Raw genomic sequence first — 20,899 nt, forward strand, 5'->3', positions numbered from 1 at the left:
ACATTATAACCCCGCCTCTCCACGGCGGTCACATGAATGTGGACACAGAGGGGATGCAGCGCCTCCAGGTGGATAATTGGGACATGGCAATTTATGAGACTGCCTGTATGTTTACTACACACAGTATGGCAGAGGCCCGTTGCAACACCAGGGGTCCTCGTAGGATCTCCATGGGGTGAACAGAAATATGATGATTAATGTTCCTGTAATTTAACACTGTGCAGCTCCACTGAGCACTGACTAGTATAAAAATAAAGCCTATAATGACTAGATTTATACTTGGTTGTGATGTTGTTATTATCTGTATGCCCATTAGGGTTTTTAAATGCCCTGGATCCTTCATCTGAGGCATTTAATCTGTGAGCAGTAGCCTGTAAAACCTAAAATATTTCCATTTTCAAGTGGAATATTCTGTAGCTGTATTTTTTCCATTGGCTGTATACTATTATTATGATATTTGTTAAGTATCCCCTGAAAGTGCTTAGTGTTTGGGTATTTAGTCTAGGCTAAATTGCTAAATCTCTGACTTCCATCTAGCGGTATGTGGTAAAACTACATCAGCATCCTCACCCACCATCTCTTCGTCCTTCTATGAAAAAGCTTAAGAACCTCCTATTGATATGGACTTTTAAAAAAAAAAAAAAAAAAAAAAAAAAAAAAAGTCAATCAAATTTAAAAAAAAATACAAACATAGCCGTGATTCATTTATAAGCTGCTTGCGTTAAGCAAAGTCTGAAATCAAATTGTTACGACACCTTTTAGATCCATAAATCCCTTCAGTTTCCCATTTGGATTGGGACCGTCCCATCCTTCAGCTACACACATGCAGCGTTCAGAACTTTCCGTCAATTCTCCCTTTCCCTCGTTTCAATGTATGTTTTATTTTTTTCTCTCGCCACATTGTTAAAATCTTAACACAAATTCAAAGACTAACAAGAAAAAAACAACTAAACGTGATCTAAGTGCTTTTGCTTGATGGATTCAAATTAATTTCCACTATTAATCGGCTGAAAAATAAAAATACAACCTTTCCAACTGCGCTTGAACGCAGCTTCACTTCACAGAAGCGAGACGAGAGACGACGGAGGGACGGTGCCGCAGCTTGTGGCACGAAACACGCTACCAAATTCCCCACACAATTCCTCCTACGAGTGTCCATGTAGCCAGCTGTTACATGAACTCCTCGGCAGTTGGGGGTAAGTGTTTGTGTTTCGTTTTTTTAAAGTTTTTTTTCTAAAAGAAACTTTAAAAAACTTTCTGGTGCGGAAGTTGTTTCGGGCCCCCGTCTCATGGCAGCGACCGAGGCAGGGATGTTTACTGTACTCTCTCACCGCATTTGGCGTCTAAAATACGGGAAAACGGCTTTGTTGCCGATACAGTGACATACTCTTTAAAGTACTTAGCTCCGGGGATATGCTAAACCATGAAAATGTGACAGAAACCTCTTAATTATGTTTTTACTGATCCGTGCATGTCTTTTTTTTTTTTTTTTTTTTTACATTGAAACTGTGTTGGTCCTGCGAGTCAAGTACGTGCTTTGCTAACTTTTGTCTCTTTAATCATTGCTAACATGCTAACAAAAAGTGTATGCTAATAACAACACCAAATGCTTAACTCTGCTACCACTTATAGACCTGAGAACTGCACTAGGAAGATTGTTGAACATGGGCACGTTACATATAAACAGTGGTGTGTAATCTAGGTAAACTCTTACCACCAGTGATGTTATCAGCATGTAATAATTCACCACCCGTATAAACAACCCATCTCTTAATTCTTGAAAGACCACATCTTCATGTGCAAAACTTCAAATGCAACGTTCATGTGAGCTAATATCTAACTAGTTGTATATGAGCCTCTATGATAACCTCCTGATACTTTATATTTGTATTCACTGAGGAAGGATCTCGCTGTCAGGCATTCAGCATTCTTAGTTGCTTCTGCAAGTGTGTGTATGTGAAACTGTGACACTTGAATGTGAAGTTTAATGTGCATCAACAAGCTGAGACTCATTCTATTGAATCAGCCTGGATCTTTAGCATTCCGCACCCTGAGTTAATGCATGCTCTTCAAGTCTGCACGGGAACTGACTGGATTTTGGTCCCTTTATTTCATTTTCCTGATATGTCTCGAGCAGTGCCTCTCAAACTAGAGCCTGAGGACGTGAAGGCACACGTAGGGGTGCACAGAAAAATGTTTAATTTATTTGAATTTGCTTATCTGACTGTGGCTCTCCAGAAGATAGCACAATGAGAGGTTGTATGATAGACTGCCTTGGTGATACAGCTTCAGTCTGCAGTTCTGTATTAAATACCGCAACAACAACCTACAAAAAGCTGTGTAGCTGCTAATATAGATGAGTTTCAGTCTAAATACTTCATTTTCAGGGATGTGGGATTCCTATCTGTGACCCAGAGGCACGCGCAGATCAATGATGGGAAAGTTTTACCTACTGCAAGGCCTAACAGCTCCACTGAGATGACCCCAGGAGAAGTGAGACGTGGATGACGGTGTGAGCCAGGGGATTTCAACATCTGGGCCAAGATTTTGTCACACTGAGCCAAAACAAAACCTGTTCAAGTCGGCACAAAAGAAGAACATACACTCACACACACTCACTCCCAGTCAGCTGCCACAATGCTGATGCCAGGACCGCTGTGGGCGTGCCTGGCTCTGATTTGTTTGGGGGGCTCCAGTGCCCACAGCCTGTTTACCTGTGAGCCCATCAAAGTGCATCGGTGCTTGGCGATGCCCTACAACATGACCTTCTTTCCCAACATGATGGAGCATTACGACCAAGACATTGCAGCCAGTCATATGGAGGTGAGTCTTCATAGCGTTACGCAAATCAGTTTGTTGATTAAACTTATTTTGCCAATATTGCTGTTGTTGGGCATTAGCAAATGAATGCTGTCACCTGCTAATGTAATTTATGTGTTTCCCTGAAAACACATTCATCAGTCTGTAAAATATGCAGTTACATTTTATGATATATACATATTGTTGTTCTTTATTCATTGTTTAGTTTAATCAGCTTAATCAGTTCTTAATTAAAAGGATTGTGGTATGGGTATTAATTGTGGTATTGGGTGGGCCAATCAGTACAAACCCATGCTGTGGGTCTGAACAGTATTTGGCATAACACCATAAACCCATAGAATTTAATTTTAAATTCTAGGTCCCTTAGTTTCCAAAGAACATAGATATGTCAGGTTGAATTTGGGGGAATTGTACATGGAGCTTAATTTATGAACTGGAACACACTGATACAGAATATATGTGTGATACTCTCAGACAGTTTGGAATCAAAACTCTTTAATGGGGAAAGCTTTGTGTGAGGAGGTTTCACAGCCGCTGACCCACCTAAAGAGTCTCATCAGCCTTGGTTTCCATAGAGTTGTAATTATATTGGCCTGTGATAGACAACCCTCCTCTGCTCGCAAATAAAAATTATAATTCAAGTCACATTTAAAGATAATGAATATCATCTGAAACTAATTGCTAGGATTAGTGCTATTATTAGTGCTGTTGGTGGCTCCAGTCCATAAATGTCAGTGTCAGTCAGCCTTCAGATGGGCATATTGAGCAAACCATAATTACCATTTTGTAATAGCCATCAACAGGCATACACAGTTTACCAGCTGCAGTTAGTCCACAGATCATGCCGATTGTTATAGAGCACGGTGGAGTTAATACATTGTTCAATGGTATTATTGAGGACATGATAGCTATGAATCCGTGCATTCATTTTGAATTCTCAGATAATGGATTTTGAAACCCATAGCACATCATTGCCACATTGAAATGTAGTGGTGAATTAGTGTGGAAGAAGGAATGTCTTCTTACTTACAGTGGACGAGTTACATCCACCCAGAGCTGAAAGTTGTGTAGCACGCTCCCAACAGAATCACAGTGGTTTCAGTTTAATTTGTTTGAGGCAGTTTTGCACATTAGCAGCTCCTGAATATGAGCAAAACCAATGAGCTTGTGGTGGACTACAATGCTTCAAATATGGATGTTGCTGCAAAGAAGCTGTAAACTGTAAAATGTGGATGCTTCACACACGTCTTCAACCCGGCGGCACAGAAGAGCAGTTTAATAATAATTAGCAGATGAATTCTTGAATTATGGCCAAAAATGTGGTTTGTGTGGTCACATTGACCTTTGACCACCAAAATCTAATCAGTTCGTCCTTGAGTCCAAGTGGATGTTTGTGCCAAATTTGAAGAAATTCCCTTAATGCTTCCTGAGATATAGTGTTCACTAGAAAAGGGACGGACGGTTGGACAGCTGGAAAACATACTGCCCCCTGTCACAGCTTTTGCCAATGTCTTCCATCGACGTTTTTAGGCTATGGCTTGTTCCGGTCAGAAGTGCATGCTGACTCAAATGTCCGTCAGCAGCTACTGTGGGGAAACACCCACCCAGAGACTTGAAATTTGGACACTGTGAACACAAATGAGTCCAAAAAAGATTTGATCCTTTTGAAGAAAAAGGGAAAAATAACACAGAAAGTCACTGGCCTTGTTTTTCTAAGACCAAGTGTTGTCTTGTGTCCCTCCTCAGCAGTGATCTCCATTCCCGTAGTTGGTTCATCCTGTGTCCTGGCATTCCTGAAGGCCAGGGTTTGGGTTACACACATTTGGTGTCAGTGCATTGAGCATGAACAGTGATCTGTTGAAGGAGTCTTTTGTGTGGCAACTGGCAAAGGTAGCAGGCGAGAAGGTACAGGCTTTTTATTTCACAGCAAACTTGGCCACGGGCAACATCGCTGACTTTGTTGTGTGCAGCCTTTGATTTCTGGAGGAAGGGGAGGGACACACCCAGTCTCACACAAAGCCTACCCTGCATACCACAATGAGTATTCTCTCTCTGTTAATCACTCACTCATTTCCCCCCTGTACACAGTCTTACCTCTACAGTCCTGTCTCCCAGGTGACAGGCTTACACTCTCTGGCCTACATTCAACATTACATACTGTACATAGCTCTCTTGGAAAGTGTGCAGTGATTTATCACAAAGCCCTGACGCTGTAATCAAGCAGACTTCTGTTTCAGTATGGGCTCAGCCTGGCCTACAGTATCAGGAGGATTTTCCGGAGGAGGGCTAACCTTTTTCCGCCCTTGGTCCCAGATTCCACCCGTGCTTGCCAGCTTTTAAAAGAGAGGAGTTTGAAGTCTTAGAACACAAAGAGAATGGAAAGACTAATTGACACACTGTAATGGACAGGGAACACTTGAGGGTCTTAAAAGTTGGAGTGCAAGTTTGAAAAGTGATTTTCTAGCTATTTTTTCCAAATCATTTAATCCTTGAAGGACTTTGCTCTGAAATTCTCTGCAGAGGATTTTGCTTTTAAGAGCAAATCAGCTTGACTTGTACCACTGATCCTGGTTGAAGGTTCCTGAAATGGGGGCAGTTTTTACAGTAACTCTGCTGTAAAGCAAATAAAGGTCAGATTGTTGAGCAATGGGCAGCTCATTGAGAAGGAGTCCAGGACCTCCACGGGGGAGGAACAAGGACGCTTACTGTCAGAGGGGGCAAGCCCAAGCCCCAGAGACGTGGGCCAACTGCCAGACTGCATTTTAGAAAAAAAAGAGGAGAGGAAACATTGAATAGTGGACTGTATTGGAGTGTATGTGTGTGTTTTGTGTACAAATATTATCAGTATAGACTGACAAAAGTTTGTCCAAGCATCTCAGTCTGATGATGGTTGATGAGGTTGAAACAAAACTCTGAAATGCCACGTGGTTTTTGTGCAGTTGTGAGTGAGCAAAGTATTCTGTGTGATTTAAGTCACTCTCAGTCTAAAACATATACACCTACTCAAAAGCCAAGGATTTGGAAACATTAGCATAGACATGAGTTTGACTTTGTCTCCAGTGTAAGCCGTGTATATCACTGATGAATCCACACAAATCGTCCTGGACGAACACTAATGCAGATGGTTCATCTGCAGCCAAACCTGTCAACAGCTCTGTGCATTCCAGCCTTCCTGGCCTGTCGTTGTGTGTTTCCAAATGTCCGTGCACTCATTTCCTGCCACCTATAACCCCCCCCCCCCCATACACACACACTCACTCGTCAGTCCTCAAGCTCTTGACCAGTGTGTTGAAATGGAAGAATATGGTTCCCAGCCAGTGAATGGGCCCCTTTGTGTGGTGCTATAGATCAGCGCAGATCAACTAAATTAAGTCAATACTTTATGCAGAGCAGTGGTTCCCACTCTTTGATTTTAGGCCTCTTAAAAAGAACCAGAATCAACTTTTGTTCACTTCTGTATGTCTAGAGGTTATTATAACCAGTTCAACCAAAATCGGATTCATTTTTCTCTTGTTTTATCTCACAGGCGTTAAGAGATAGAGTCATCCAGGTTTTCCTGCTTATTGCTGGCTTTGCTACTTTTTAATCATCTTGCAAAAACCTATTCCCATTTGTGACCTCAGCAATTATTAAGTCACATAGAGACCCTATGTAAATCTATAGACACAAGTCAGAATGCTACTTTCTGTGTGTTTTCCAGCTTTGGGTTGCATCTACACAGGTATTTTTGTGACCTTAGAGACTGCTACAGTCCACCTGAAATGGTCAAATGTTTTCAAGGGTGAAACCAATGTTTAAATCATGAACATTTCCACAAACTGTCAGATCCCCTTTGAACACACTGTGCAAGTTCATGTTTTTTCAGATAAACTTCCAGCATGGATCACAACCTTTCAACGCAACTTTTCTCTCCATCCCCAGCCATTCATGCCCCTGGCAAACCTACGCTGCTCTCCAGACGTCCACCACTTCCTGTGCCAAGCCTTTATCCCAGCATGCACTGAGGAGAATAAGGTGATTCGTCCATGCAGAGAGGAATGTGAGATCGTTCTGTCCGACTGTGAGGAGAATATACGAATCTTTGGTATCACCTGGCCCCCTGAGCTGCAATGTGACAAGTAAGAAAACCACATTTACTCTCATTCCACAAGAGCAACACCTGTGGGTCTTGATTAGTCCATTAAAGGATTTCTTTTCCCACTAGACTGGACCCGTGTGGCTTTCCTGATGGTTCGGCACCTCCCGCTACCACCCCAATGCCCTCATCATCAGCTAAGAGGGACCTTGGCTTCTGGTGTCCACTGCAGCTGAAGACCAAGCCAGGCCATGGATCATCGTTCCTGGGTGCCCAGGACTGTGCTCCACCTTGCTCCAACATGTACTTCAAACCGCACGACATTGAATTTGCCAAGAGCTTCATCGGCGTGTGCTCCATCATCTGCTTGGGAGCCACGCTCTTCACCTTCCTCACTTTCCTCATCGACGTCAAGCGTTTCCGCTACCCAGAGCGCCCCATAATCTTCTATGCCGTCTGCTACAGCTTTGTCTCGCTCATATACTTCATTGGTTTCCTGCTGGGGAACAACGCAGCCTGTACCAAAGCAGCTCATCCCACAGGTGTGGATACAGTGGTGCTGGGCTCTCAGAGCAAAGGCTGCACTCTGCTTTTTATGCTGCTCTACTTCTTCTCTATTGCCGGTATCGTCTGGTGGGTCATACTCACCATCACCTGGTTCCTGGCAGCTGGACCCAAGTGGAGCTGTGAGGCCATAGAGAAGAAAGCGGTATGTAGAAATATAGAATGTAAATATAAAATAGCAAGTGCAAGCTATTAGCAGCCAGAAGCATGGTGGACGCTGTTGAAGATATTGGTAAATGTGTCCTCTGTCTTTAGGTGTGGTTCCACTCTGCTGCCTGGGGGATCCCTGGGGCGCTAACTGTCATGCTGCTGGCTCTGAACAAGGTTGAAGGGGACAACATCAGCGGCGTTTGCTTTGTGGGGCTCTACGACCTGGACGCCCTGCGCTACTTTGTTCTGGCTCCTCTGTGTCTGGGCGTCATCGTCGGCCTTTTCCTCATCCTGGCAGGCATCGTTTCTCTCAACAATGTCCGGCAGGTCATCCAGCACGACGAGCGCAACCAGGAGAAGCTGAAGAAGTTCATGATCCGCATCGGTGTGTTCAGCTGCCTCTACCTGGTGCCGCTGGTCACCCTGTTAGCCTGTTACACCTACGAACAGAGTCACCGCAGCACTTGGGAGAATACGTGGATCAACGACCGCTGCCAAGAGTACAGCATCCCCTGCTCCTACAAGGTAGCTGTGGCTCATTCACTCGCTGAAAGTGTTATACCTCCACACAAGTTAAGGTCAAAGGACTTTACTTGATTGATGCTGTTGATTAAAAGTCTGCATCTTATTACAGTAGACGAAAAGGAAACGTTAGAGTGAGTGTTCGTGTGGGAAAAAAAAGTTATGTAAACTTGCAATTTTTGACAGAGGGCTCAAGAAGCTTAACATTGTTTGAAAGGTTTAAAAATTAAGCTTGGATCACAAAAAATGAAAGTGTTAGCACACGCACCTGTGTTGATCAAATGAAGCTCCGGACGTGGTGTTATCACAACATTTTGGCTTTTACTACACCAAACATGGCTCCTACTGAAGGGTGTTGGACTGAGAGGAGAGTATTAGGGTGAAACTAATAATGGAAACACCACATTAAACAGTCTTTGTGAGCATCATCTGATCCAGAAAGATTTTTTGCCCTAAATATCCATATCAAAAATGTCTCTAAAGCAAAGAGTACAATTTCCAGACACCTAATTATTATAAAAATGAAATAACAGTCAGTCTGGCCAATCCCTAAATGAGCCACTGCATGTGTGTGTAAAAGAGTGTGAAATTAATTAATTAAGCAGCTAAATATAAGTATGAGGCAAAGGGCTGACAGTCAGTGTTAACAGAAGAACCAGATACATGGCAGATACAAACAGGCGCTAAAACAACAGTATATTGCTAATCTATATACTGTATTTTCACTTTAAAGTGGCTGTCCATCTATAAACCGCTTTTACTCCACCAGTTATTGTGTGCGGTCATAGGGTGTGAAAAGGAAAATCAAAGAAAGCATGTAAAAAGGCCATGTAAAAGAAAAACAAACGAGCTCAGTCGTTAGAAGTTCAGTCAGAAGAAGTCAAAAATTGGTTTAATTAGTTTACACACACTAAATCACAAGGATCCCATTATGGTTTGTGTATGTCTCTTTGCCTCAGACAACAGAGCTCGACCGCCCTGACCTCTCCCTGTTTCTGGTGAAATACTTAATGACGCTGGTGGTTGGAATATCTGCAGTGTTCTGGGTCAGCAGCAAAAAGACGTGCTCTGAGTGGGCCTACTTCTTCAACCGGACCCGCAAGAGAGAGTGAGGCCACATCTCTTGTCCACTTACATGTTCAAATTCAGTTAGCATGAGAAATAAATATGTAGTGTCACTGTACTCCCCTGTTCTCGGACCCACAGTCCCATCAGTGAGAGCCGCCGGGTGCTGCAGGAGTCCTGTGAGTTCTTCCTCAAGCACAACAGCCGCGTCCAACACAAGAAGAAGCACTACAAGCCGAGCTCCCACAAGCTCAAGGTCGTCTCCAAGTCCATGGGCACGAGCACTGGCGCCGCAACCTCCAATGCCTCCCCTGCCGCCACCATAACCAATCAAGGGACCTCTGCGCTGGGCAATCATGACCCCCATGTGCAAGGTTCTCTGTCTGAGGCCTCAGTCAGGGAGCACTTGGACAGGGGCACCTCCAGCCGAAGCTCCAGGAGGGGGGAGAGGGAGCGAGGAGAGAGACGTAGCAAAGGAGGAAGCTCCAGTAAGATCAGCAGCCGCTCAGAGAGTATGCACAGAGTCCCAGATGGGAGGTAAGTGAGACAGATGTGAAGTCCCTTGGCTGGAGTTCTTAAATGTTGGGTCTTTGATGTGTGTGAAAAGCACAAACTGAACACTTTTGACGGCATGCAGTATTTTACATGTTGATATTATTGACATCTCTGTTGCAGCTCAGCTTTGTTTAGCTTGTTTTTCCCTCTGTTGTTTGTTGTTGTACTGAAGTGTATCTGCACAAATAATAACCACCAGTAATCTGTGATGTCTGCTGGCTGGTTCAGGATGACTCCGAGGAGCGAGCTGTCAGAGGCCAGGCAGGTCCCCAGTGGACAGCAGCATCCAGCTTTAAACCTATCACACAGCAGCAGCATCCAGGACTCCACCCACCAGCTGGTGCACCGGGTGCCTGAGGAGAGCAAGGACACAAAGGACAGCAGCTGCTGAGACATCTGACCGACCCCCCCCCCCCCCCAATTTATCAGTCCATCCATCCATCTGTGAAACCTCTCATTCATGTATCTGTTTCAAACCATAGTATCTGTTTGTGTCATTCGTCATGTAATAAGCTTCAGGCATCAGATTATGATTGTATTGATTACATTGTAGACAGTGAATGTTCATTGCTTGCAAAATGTAACACTTGAGTAACTTGAGTATTTCAAACGTGGTATCTGTGGGTTTCAGCAGAGAGCCTAACAGCGTTGGATTGTTGAGTTGATGTGTGTCTTTCAGCTTTACCGAGCTCCTTGCCTTCCACCTGAATGTTGTAGCAGCACAGCTGTGTTCCACCTGTACATCTGCCAATGGTCATTTATTTTTTACAGCATATGTTAAAAACTTTAGTTCTACTGTTTTGTAGATTGCTAGTTGAATAGCATGGAATGCATACTAGTAAACCAATGCAATATTTTTGTAAATAATATTTTTTTTTTTAGAAATGAAGTCTTTCACTGGACTAGTCACTACACTGAGAGGTCATGATATGCCAAACATTCAATGTAAAGAGAGTCGTCCTGTGGTAAACTGTTTTATGAATGTCTTTTTGTTTTTCCAGGAAAGATGGTTTGTCTTCAAACCTCATCTTTTTTTGTGCTACTTTACTGCTTCTTTGAAAAAAAATGCATGCTCTTAAACTTGATGTAGTTGATTTTTAGACCATGTTGAATTTGTGATTTTCATTTGGCAAAGTTTTATTTTAGAAAATGTATTTCTACTTCTGTACCTGTTGTGCATATGTCTTCAGAGAAGCGTCCTGTGAATTTGGATATAGCTTTATAGTTGTCGACAAGAACGTGCCTTCCTTTGAGTTGTTCCTCATCGTCGAAGAACCTACAGATGCTCTACATGTGTGATGTCTACCTGGGTGTAGGTAATGAATTGATGATTTTTGAGTCACATTAAGGAAGCGAATCAAACAGGCTTTGCACTATTTGTCATTAGAAGCACAAACTGCTCATTAATAAGTATGAATAGTCAGAAACAGACACAAAAAGAGACGTTGGAGCGTATTTCAGGTCTTATTTATAACATATGGACCGAGGACCATGTATTTTAAGTGCTTCCAGAGCAGCCTCTGTGAGTTGTCATGCTGTACTGTCTGTTTTGCTGTGTAAGGGATCAAGTCTTAAGTTTCTTTGCCTTTTATATTTGGGAGTCCTGGGACAATTCAGTATCACTGAAAAAGGGAATGCTTGTCGGTCTGTTTGTGTAGCACATGTATCATGTGGACGGGGTCTTTCTCATAATGCACCTGGACTTAGTGTAGTCTATGAAATGCTCTCTACAAATTTTGTGAATTCTTTTTTTTTTTTTTTTACTGTTTCTATGTAGCCTGTCAGTTGAATTTTGTATCAATCCAATTTCATTATAATAAAACACATTTGAATAAAAAAATCGAACTTTTGTGAGTTAGTAATGACGCGATTTGACGGATTTTAGCCTACGTTTTACTTTAAGCCCACTGTTATGGATCACAGCTCCACATATGATCATCTCAAGGATGTTCTGAGGCCGTTTTTTCCTCTGCACGTTGACTGGCTCCTTCCCTCTTGTCCTGCCCTCCTCTGGACTCCGCTGGCTGGAGTTGGAGTCAAACTGTCGCCTCACATCCCTCAGAGGGAGCGTGCGGCCGTCTGTTGTATGATGTCTCCTCTTGTTGCCCGCCTGCTGCTTCTTGTCTGCTTGGCTTTACCTCTTTATGGCGTGGAAAAGGTGAGAAATAGAGGATACCGAAAGGATCCTGACGCTGACAAGGTAAGAGAGAGTTTGCGCGAAGATGACCATGTAACCGCTGTAATCATTTCTAAAAGTAGACATGTGGCATTCCAGGAGAGATTTTGCAACTTCTCAGAAAGAAAAATCACAAAAAAACACCAATTTGAGAAATATAAGGAAAATATAATGCTTGTACTGAAATGACGTTATTGTCACTTATTGCGCATTTCTGAATCCTTGAACGCATCTCTATTAACATGCGCATGTTATGTTCCTAAAACTCCTCCTGGGATTACTTTTTCTCGCGGAATGCATTGCTGTTTTTCAGCTGTACCTTTAAAAGACTGATTTCCCAAAAAGACAGCAGTGATACGCTGATTCATGCACATGTGGGCTAACAGTACAGTGAGTGTGGTCACCGCTTTGCCATAACGGGCTCCAAAAATTACCTGCTCCCAGGAGCAGATGAGAAAGTGCTGCTTTATAGCCTTTGTATGGTCAGCTGGCTCTCTGTTATTCCACGTTTGGCTGCTCTCCAGCACCCTGAGTGCACAGAAAGAAATCCCCTAACAGGAAGTTGGGGTCTGGCTCATTCTGTCTGTGTCTCTTTGTTATCTGTCTGACCGTCAGCTAAAAAAAAATGTACGATTTTGGTTTTTGGGGAAACTTTGTGGTTGATATTTTAAATCTTAGAAATGTGTCAAAACATATATCTGATAACGTTGTCAAAAATACCCTAAAGCAGGCTTCAACTGTTTGATTCCACAGCAGACAATTGACAACAACTCCAATCTATCTTTGTATAGAATTACATAACCCCACTCTACGCCTTAGGTGGAGACTGACGGAACTTAGCGGACCCACAGTCCTCTCTTTAATTCCTTGGGAGTCAAAAGAAAGTGAAACTGGTGTTTATTTTGCTCAGACTCTGTGGACCTCCCTCAGGGACTCCTACAAGTCTGCATACCCCACTCTGAGAACCACAGAACTCAGGCAATTGCTCTCCATTATCCTCCAAAGTCTCCTTCCACAAGTGAGACCGCAGCAGAAGGATATAATGAATAGCATTTTATGTCACCATCTGTATCTAGTGCACTGGAAATGATGCAGACAAGCCCAACTGCACTAGACACTCTGAAGAAGGAAGATCTACTTATTTGACCAACATGGTAATCATAAAAATCCTATTTTGCATCCTCTCGAGATCCTCTGAATTGAAAACGTCTCAGAGCCACGCACTATATCCACGCTCTGCATGCTCCAGGAGAGCTTCAGTATGGCTTCGGTGTTGACTAATGCATGAAATACTACTGATTCCTCAGCACTTGGGGCAAATGCAGCCTTTATGCTTCAGTTACAGTAATGGACTGTGTGCTACTAAAACCGAGACGGCAGGCAGCTCCGCTATAACAGCAGACAGTGGACAGAGGCTCCATTCATTACTCTGCTTTGAAGGGTCTCCAAAAATCCAACCCTTAATAAAACACCGACATATTTCCTTGCTGAATGTCAACCAAGCAGTCTCATGCTATATTTCCACATTTTGCCACCTATTAGCCGAGGTGCTTGGACGTTTTGTGCCTTTTCCTTGAGGACACATTCTAGGTATATTACACCACATGCAACCCACCATCTCTTGCTTTAATCACATACTTCCCAGTTTCCTATAGAGATGATGTCAGACCTCACATCTCCAGGTTGCTCCAGCGTGGCCACTTAATGGCTAAAACAGACTCTCGCGCATCTGTTTCGCAGCAGCTGGCATGAGAATAATGTAATACTCCCCATATTTGCGCATTTTCCAGATTCACGTTGTCTGAAGTAGATTTTTCTACTTTACCCCAGAGACTCAAGTCCAGACAAGACGTTGAAGCTCGGGTAAAAGCTCTTTGTTCTCTCTTGCCTGTGGACTTTTTTTTTTCTTTTTTCTTTTTGCCCTAATGCCTTTTGGCCACGCGCTCCTATAACTACTTCACAGCTGCATGCAGAGCAAAAGGGCAGCAATGACCCAACAAAAGCACAGACCTAAATCCTTTTGGCATCAGCGTTTGCTTAAGGGCGAGGACGCTCTTCTACGTGTCAGTTTATGTCTGTCCTGACTGAGGGAAGGAGTGTATGACGCTTAGACATCACATAATCAAAAGTAAAATCCAACTCCAACTAAAAAAAGCTTCGGCAGTTAACCTACACACTGTAATCTGCTGCTCAAACTGTGTCTTTGAAGAACATGTTACGCAAAGCTATCTTGGATCTTAATTGTGTCTATCTCTGTATGTGGTAGTGCAGTTTTGGCAAGCTCCCCCGTCTCTCTGTGTCCCTGTGTGTACTTGAGTCAGCTTTAGTAAGAAGCGGCATCTGTTTAAACATAGCAGGAGATTCATCTGGACAATGAATCACACCGAGAGAAGTATGGCCAGACGCCTACTAATTTAGGCTGTCACCAAACCTTCAGATCCTCATTAACACACGATCTGTCATTCACTTGCTTCACGGCTTCATGGTGTGCTGCTTGTTTTGCTTTGCCTTGGTTTGGATCACATCTGCTGTTGCACTTATTTCAGCCCTGTGGCACTGGCTTTGTTTATGTGACTGGTTAATGAGGTATAATCTGGCGTCTTGTGTGTGTGTGTGTGTGTGATGGTTGGATGAATGGCAGCATTCAGGTGTTTGTGTTGCATGCAGCCCAAACAGGGACTTAACCCCCAGGGAGGATAAAGAAAATCTCAAACAGGAAGTTAGATAACAATAGACTGTGCAGATGTTGTTGTGTGCCTTCTTTTCATTGTCAGCCTCCACCACTTCTTCCTCTCTTCTCCTTTCTTCCAGTATGGCAGCTGCATGCAGGGGCCTGCAGGCCTCCCTGGCAGAGAGGGTAACCCTGGAACCAATGGCATCCCGGGGACGCCGGGCATCCCCGGCCGTGACGGGCAGAAAGGTGAGAAAGGCGAGTGCATTAATGAGATCTTCGAGGAGCCCTGGAGGCCCAACTACAAGCAGTGTGCCTGGAACTCTCTGAATTATGGGATCGACCTGGGTAAAGTAGCTGTAAGTATCTGGAAACAGAGGATTGATATGCTTCTGAGGAATGTGGATGTGCTTTTCAGTCATTTTGCAAGCTTACAGAAGTGCTCTACAATGCATAAAAGTGACAAAAATTCTCCATGCTGTGCTGCAGGACTGTACATTCACCAAGCTGCGTTCAGACAGCGCCCTCAGAGTCCTCTTCAGTGGTTCCCTCAGACTCAAGTGTAAGAGTGCATGCTGCCAGAGGTGGTACTTCACCTTCAATGGAGCAGAATGCACAGGACCCCTGCCCATAGAGTCCATCATCTACTTAGACCAAGGAAGCCCTGAGCTCAACTCGACCATCAACATCCACAGAACATCCTCAGGTACGACTCATCGGCTTTGTTGTGCATCAAACAACCAATAATGTTTTATCCAGTGCTGTTAAAGGCTTAAGTTTAAAGGAACAGTTCACCATTTTAAGGAATACGCTTATTCACTTTCTTGCAGAGAGTTAGATGAACTATAGCTTGAGCCAGCAGCCAGTTAGCTTAGCTTAGCACAAAGACTGGAAACAGGGGGAAGCAGCTAGCCTGGCTCTATCCAAAGTTAACATCCACTACTCTCTCTGCTGCCTCGTATCACTCTGCTTACGAGTTTCAATGGTAGCAAAGGGGGCCGGTTGCTCTGTGAAGCCTCATTCCTCATAAGGTCCACTCTCCACGGCGCGAGCCTCACCAAGACCCCGGCGCCTCTCGCCATGACTCGTCTTCTCAAAGACGCCCCAGCAGCGCTTTGTGGCCTAAGGGCAGAGCGCCCCAGGCTTCAGAGGCAGCTGTGACGCTGTCTGACAGCAGGATGAGAGGCTAGTACACCACACACACACACACAAACACCACTGTACCCCCCTTACTCCCCACTGTTTGTCGTCATGCCGCTTTGCCAGCATCGAACATAATGAGACTGAAGCTCACACACGGGTTTTGTACTTTAAACAAAGATATTGGAAATTTATCACAACTTGCAGGATTTTCTGCAGCGTTTTCTCCTGCAGGAACGCCTTCTCTCTGAAATGACCTGTGATTGGCCAAAGTCTTTCATTACAGGCTAGATTTTATGAAGCCCATAAACAGAGGCAAGAGGAGGCGCAGAAGCCTAGTTTTCTGTCAAACCTCTTCAATTACAATATGCTGAAAGGTTATTATGGAATCTTTGGCCAGTGGCGCCGAAATAAAACTTCCTACAGCAGCTCCAATGAAATTTACCTAACAGCAGCTCTAAAGCTCACTAAGTAATGTGATATCTTGTTTAATCCATTGAAAAACGTAAGTGTAAAAACTACAAGTTGCGGTTTGCAGGGGATTATGTGCTGGAAGCTGTAATTTCCTGAAGTTTCCACAGGCCGCCTTCAGTGGCTGCTCCCAGCTTTTGTTACCTTTGCTGCATTTGAGCACACACAGGTACTAACTTTCCCCCTTCATAAACAATCATTTTATTTATTTTTGTTGCCTTTGGATAGAGCCAAGCTTGCTGTTTCCAGTCTTTATGCCAAGCTAACTCACTGCTGACTGTAGCTGTATTTACTACACAGATATGAGAGCATCAGTCTTCTCTCATCTTGGCAAGAGAGTCAATAAGCGGATTTTCCTCGTCCTTTAAGTGGTTATTTAACTGCTGTGGTAAAGCTATACTCTTCCAATTAGGGTTTGGAAAATAAAACAATGAACATTTTCCTCCTCCTGAGACAGTTTGGGTGTTCCCTGGATTTCATTTGCGCTGTCTTCTCTTTGTTCCCTCCAGTTGAAGGGCTGTGTGAGGGTGTCAAAGCAGGGTTGGTGGATGTGGCCGTGTGGGTGGGGACCTGTGCCGACTACCCCAGAGGTGACGCATCTACAGGGTGGAATTCAGTATCCAGGATTATCATTGAGGAGCTGCCCAAATAAAATAAAAAAAAAAGGGTTCATGTTAAGGGAGGGACCGGCGCTGGTCGTTTAAGTGTATGTTATCTGGCCTTCAAAATGATCGGGTACGGTTTGCTGAGGGGTCACAGCATCACTGATGGTAACTTGAATGTTTTTGTGTTTTCCTTCAACACCATACTAGTTGACAGGCCTATAAACAAGAATACTGTGTCATTCTGTCTTACATAAACTTTGTACTGTAGCTGTACTGCTCATGGGTACTGTTGGTTTACAGTAACCATTTAACAGACATTGCGACAAGACACTGACGATATTTGAACTATGTACTCATGTGACCTGTTTGTATTCATTATTACTGTTAATAAAGTCTTTTTTTAAAGAACCGAACACAAACGATACGAGTCCTTGTTTAGCAGCTTTGAAATACCACAAACTTAATTCAGTGTAGCCACAAAAGCAATAGATTTAATGTATTTATGTGCATCAAATACTGACAGTGCAGTTTATAATTTGTTGCCAGCAAACAAAGATAATCTGAACAAACCTATGAACTGAAGGATAAATGTGTTTGTATGTCAGGAACTAAAATCACCTCCATTGCTGTGGTCTGGAAAGGAATAATTTAAGAGACAAACTCATTTTACACACACAGGCAACTGGAAACCTGAGTAGATTTGCTGTTGATAATCAGCTTTTCACATTTCAGCCTGCGTCCCTCTCTGTCATCAGAAAACACCAAACGTAAACAGAACTATGAGGAAACATTGAGCAACCTCCTCTGACATGAGCATGATATGCTGATACACGCATAATTTTTTAAAAAAGACAAACATCATGGCGGCATGTCCTTTGGCGTGTACGGCAACATGCTTTTCCCATAAGTCAAAGTGTCTGTTATGCATCAGTGACAGATGCCATCTTCAGCATCATCATGTTTCACTAAAACACACAATTTGTATTAAAAAAACCAAACAAAAAACTAAACAGTTGATTCCATTAGACAGTTTGGCAACTTCTTCATTCATGTTCAGTGCAAATGACCGTTTCACGTCAGCACATTTACACGCACACTGTGCCGAGGGTTCGCTTTCAGTCTCATGCTTTTCGCCCTGTGTGTCTGAATGGCTCAGTGTCTTTGCAGCTATCCATGCCATGATTTAAAGCCTCATTTATGTTTTCCCAGAAGGAAGCTAGACACGTTCTCGTAAACTACGAAGGTGATGCAGCAGGCAGGAGTGACACGAATCAAGTTGGGGATGATGCCTTTGTAGAAACCGATGGCGCCTTCGTTCCTGCCGAGACAAGGGGGAAAAAAAAAAAAGAAATTTAGAAACTGAGACTAGATGGCATGTTCGGCCGCTTTGTGAGTGGATCAGTATCATACCTCCATGTCCGTCTGATGACATCAATAACTCCATTGTATCTATTGTGCTGGTCTTGCAGGCGGGCTCGCACCACCTGATATGGGTATGTTGTGGCCACAGCAAATATTTTGGATAATGCTGCCATTGTGATATATTCCAATGCGTTCTGTTTACACAGATAAACAGATGAAGAGAGAGTGAGGGAGCAAAGTAGGGAAACTGATGAGTCACTGCTAGCTATCAACTGTGGGCAGAGTCTTATTAAACTGAATAGTTACAAGCCTGAGTTTTATTAACCACTGAGCATGTCTCCAGACTGCTTGTGGCTGATGGGGTTAACGACTCACCAGCTTCGAATCTGAAGGCGCTTTCCTGTATTTGTTGTAGTCTCTCTTGAGCTCTTCATAGGCCATGAACTGCAGTGCTCCATGAGATGTGCCAAACAGACCAGGAACATAACCCTATGACAAGCATATTATTGGAAATCAATCTTTCATGACACACTAATCTATCCGCAATACCCATCATGTAGAAATGACAAAGCCTTGTATTTGTAGGCATGTGCTTATTTAAAAGCTAATTTATCAGGTTTTTATCCTTCCAGGACAACAGAATTCATATAAAGCTAAAATGTACCTCAAAAATTCTAGATGTTATGGCCAAAAGCCAGGGGTTGTTGAGGTCTCTTTTAAATCTAATATAGGCTGGTGATGCCCTCTAGTGGTGATTCATGACCAATACAAACCTGCACTTCAGCCCAGTTGGTCAAAGGGCAACTGTTGCTTTAGTATTTCCTCTACAAAACAGCTTACCTGTCATTGAGTAAAATAAGCATCTTGTATATTGAATGTACAATGATACCCCTGATATCTAACCTTGTACAGTCCGGGCACTCCCTCATGGCGGTAGATCTTGACCAGAGCATCTATCATCCCCTTGTACTGTTTACCAGTTGGGTCAGCATTGTACTGCAGCACCAGTCGGGTCTTGGTCACCCATATTGGGTTGGTTATGGTGACCGTTAGGGCGCCTAGATGAGGACAGGAAGGCACAGTAAGAGTGAGGCTGACAGCATGTGCCAATCAGATTCTCAGGAGTGCATTCAGCAGCTACTTTAATAACCTTTAAGTGTTTTCAACATTATTAACAGCACATCTTGATATCTGTTATAACATGGTGAGAGTATAGTCACATTTTTTCATTAACACCATGAATCCATGAAACTAATTCACCTCTTTTAAGGAATGACATGCTGGTATCGTGGCACTTCCTGACTCACATTAGATCCCTACATACCATCTGTGCATCTGAGCAGCGAGAGCATTTCAAGCTTAATGCTTCATGCGTGAAAGGCTGTTTTGTGGGCAAACTACGAGTCAGGTGTTTCTAAAGGTGTTTCTAATAAAAACTCTACAGAAGCTTCACTTTCAGCTCCTAACTTAATCTGGCCTGCGGGAAGCAGATCCATGTGACCCTGTGAAACTGAAATGAACAGAAGGAGTTAGTATAACCTAATTTGTGTTTGCCTCCTGCCTGAGGAAGCCAGCTCAGAGCAGTACTATCTGGCTGTTGTTGTTGACTGTGTGCTGATGATGTGTGTGTGTCAGCAAGGCTGCAGTGTTCAGTTCCATGTAAGGCCGACCTGCTGCAGCTGCAGACACCAGGTGCTCCGTGGCACTCAGTTCAGTTTGACGATCCTCCTTCGTGTATCCTTTGATTGCATTGTAGCTGTAAGGGAGGGAGTGTGGGAAATAAGACATGCTACAGTTACGGATCCTTTTAAAAGCTCACAACAATTCATGAAAAATAGCACGACGCAGACATGATCCAAGGGGTTTATAGCTTATAGGTTACGTACAACAAGAAGTAGAGACCCCAAGATGATCCGGCACCCCAAACATTGGGTGTCACTCCCTGGTACAGTCCTCTCAGTCCCTCCTGCAGCCAAACACTCTTCATACAGTGCAATATGCCACCGTACTTTGGTCTTAAATCCAATCCATCGCTTACTATATTGAAAGGACATCAAATACCTCTGTTAAGTCATGATGTCTGAATGTACCATAAAAAGTCATACCAGCATGGTACCGCTTCCATCAAGCAAATCAAGTTTAAAATATACGATTTGTAAAAGGAGCTCTGAACATATGTTTCCATTCAAGCAACAGAAACAGTAGGTTCATACTTCCCAGAGCTCCTCAGCGGCAAGAAACTAAAGTATTACCGATGACTTCGATGACATGATTACAACATACAGCGATCAGGACTTGAAGAACATCATAATGTACCTGCAAATCTGATTTTGACCAGATCCAGAGGGTGAAGCACAAGTGTTGACACCACACCTCCACTGAGTCCCGCGACCAGGTTTTCTATCTTCACATGATTAAAGACCTGCCGGACGTGTTCGGCTATTGAGAAGGCAGAAATAGGTTTACGTGACAGGCCTGGTTCTGGGACTCTAACGGCGCCTGGATTTGGAGCGGAGCTCATGTTTACTCGTAATTAACTTTTAGCTAGCTCCTGTCAGCTAGCTGTGTTTACACCGCGAGGTAAGGTAATGCTACAACCTTACTTAAACCACTGGGACGATGACTCGATGACACTGCGGCAAAATGTAAATGTGGTATACAGACGGTACGAATTCCCGGAAACTTCTTCATTTTCTAAGTGAGCCGAGCCACGCTGTTGACAT

The 20,899-nt window shown here is 43.5% G+C and overlaps 3 protein-coding genes across 5 annotated transcripts; 2 read left to right on the top strand and 1 right to left on the bottom strand.

Annotated features, from left to right (window-relative positions):
* Positions 1-1,062: 1,062 nt before the first annotated feature.
* On the top strand, positions 1,063-11,589 carry fzd6 (frizzled class receptor 6). Its single transcript, XM_076738183.1, has 8 exons — positions 1,063-1,196; positions 2,388-2,823; positions 6,742-6,938; positions 7,025-7,604; positions 7,715-8,134; positions 9,091-9,239; positions 9,338-9,733; positions 9,980-11,589. The coding sequence occupies exons 2-8, from the start codon at positions 2,638-2,640 to the stop codon at positions 10,140-10,142; spliced, it is 2,091 nt and encodes a 696-aa protein (XP_076594298.1). The 5' UTR covers positions 1,063-1,196; positions 2,388-2,637; the 3' UTR covers positions 10,143-11,589.
* Positions 11,590-11,808: 219 nt separating this feature from the next.
* On the top strand, positions 11,809-17,226 carry LOC143324911 (collagen triple helix repeat-containing protein 1-like). Of its 3 annotated transcripts, XM_076737720.1 has the most exons (5): positions 11,818-11,951; positions 13,004-13,081; positions 14,739-14,957; positions 15,088-15,304; positions 16,719-16,981. In XM_076737720.1, exons 1-5 carry the CDS (start codon positions 11,838-11,840, stop codon positions 16,859-16,861), a joined length of 771 nt encoding a protein of 256 aa, XP_076593835.1. In that variant the 5' UTR covers positions 11,818-11,837; the 3' UTR covers positions 16,862-16,981. The 3 variants fall into 3 exon arrangements, with proteins under 3 accessions (XP_076593833.1, XP_076593834.1, XP_076593835.1); XM_076737718.1 differs by lacking the exon at positions 13,004-13,081 and having other exon boundaries at positions 11,809-11,951; positions 16,719-17,224; XM_076737719.1 differs by lacking the exon at positions 13,004-13,081 and having other exon boundaries at positions 11,811-11,909; positions 16,719-17,226.
* A 54-nt stretch (positions 17,227-17,280) lies between these two features.
* Positions 17,281-20,697, bottom strand: LOC143324851 (solute carrier family 25 member 32-like). The gene is made up of 7 exons (XM_076737614.1): positions 20,493-20,697; positions 20,063-20,213; positions 19,847-19,932; positions 19,080-19,234; positions 18,552-18,665; positions 18,225-18,370; positions 17,281-18,132 (listed from the first exon to the last, which is right to left on the bottom strand). Exons 1-7 carry the CDS (start codon positions 20,695-20,697, stop codon positions 18,006-18,008), a joined length of 984 nt encoding a protein of 327 aa, XP_076593729.1. The 3' UTR covers positions 17,281-18,005.
* Positions 20,698-20,899: the final 202 nt, after the last annotated feature.

Source organism: Chaetodon auriga, chromosome 8 (assembly GCF_051107435.1).
Source record: "Chaetodon auriga isolate fChaAug3 chromosome 8, fChaAug3.hap1, whole genome shotgun sequence".
Taxonomy (NCBI): Eukaryota; Metazoa; Chordata; class Actinopteri; order Chaetodontiformes; family Chaetodontidae; genus Chaetodon; species Chaetodon auriga.

Bases quoted from the DNA above. Each gene is read 5' to 3' on its own strand.
- LOC143324911 (XM_076737720.1), top strand. From the start codon at position 11,838: ATGATGTCTCCTCTTGTTGCCCGCCTGCTGCTTCTTGTCTGCTTGGCT. The intron at 11,952-13,003 runs GTAAGAGAGAGT...ATCTGTATCTAG, and splicing joins AGGATCCTGACGCTGACAAG to TGCACTGGAAATGATGCAGA. The intron at 15,305-16,718 runs GTACGACTCATC...TGTTCCCTCCAG, and splicing joins CATCCACAGAACATCCTCAG to TTGAAGGGCTGTGTGAGGGT.
- fzd6 (XM_076738183.1), top strand. From the start codon at position 2,638: ATGCTGATGCCAGGACCGCTGTGGGCGTGCCTGGCTCTGATTTGTTTG. The intron at 7,605-7,714 runs GTATGTAGAAAT...CTCTGTCTTTAG, and splicing joins AGGCCATAGAGAAGAAAGCG to GTGTGGTTCCACTCTGCTGC. The intron at 9,240-9,337 runs GTGAGGCCACAT...TCGGACCCACAG, and splicing joins AACCGGACCCGCAAGAGAGA to TCCCATCAGTGAGAGCCGCC.
- LOC143324851 (XM_076737614.1), bottom strand. From the start codon at position 20,697: ATGAGCTCCGCTCCAAATCCAGGCGCCGTTAGAGTCCCAGAACCAGGC. The intron at 18,666-19,079 runs GTTAGATATCAG...TGCTTGTCATAG, and splicing joins GAGTGCCCGGACTGTACAAG to GGTTATGTTCCTGGTCTGTT. The intron at 18,133-18,224 runs GTATGATACTGA...TTGTCTCGGCAG, and splicing joins GTCATCAGACGGACATGGAG to GAACGAAGGCGCCATCGGTT.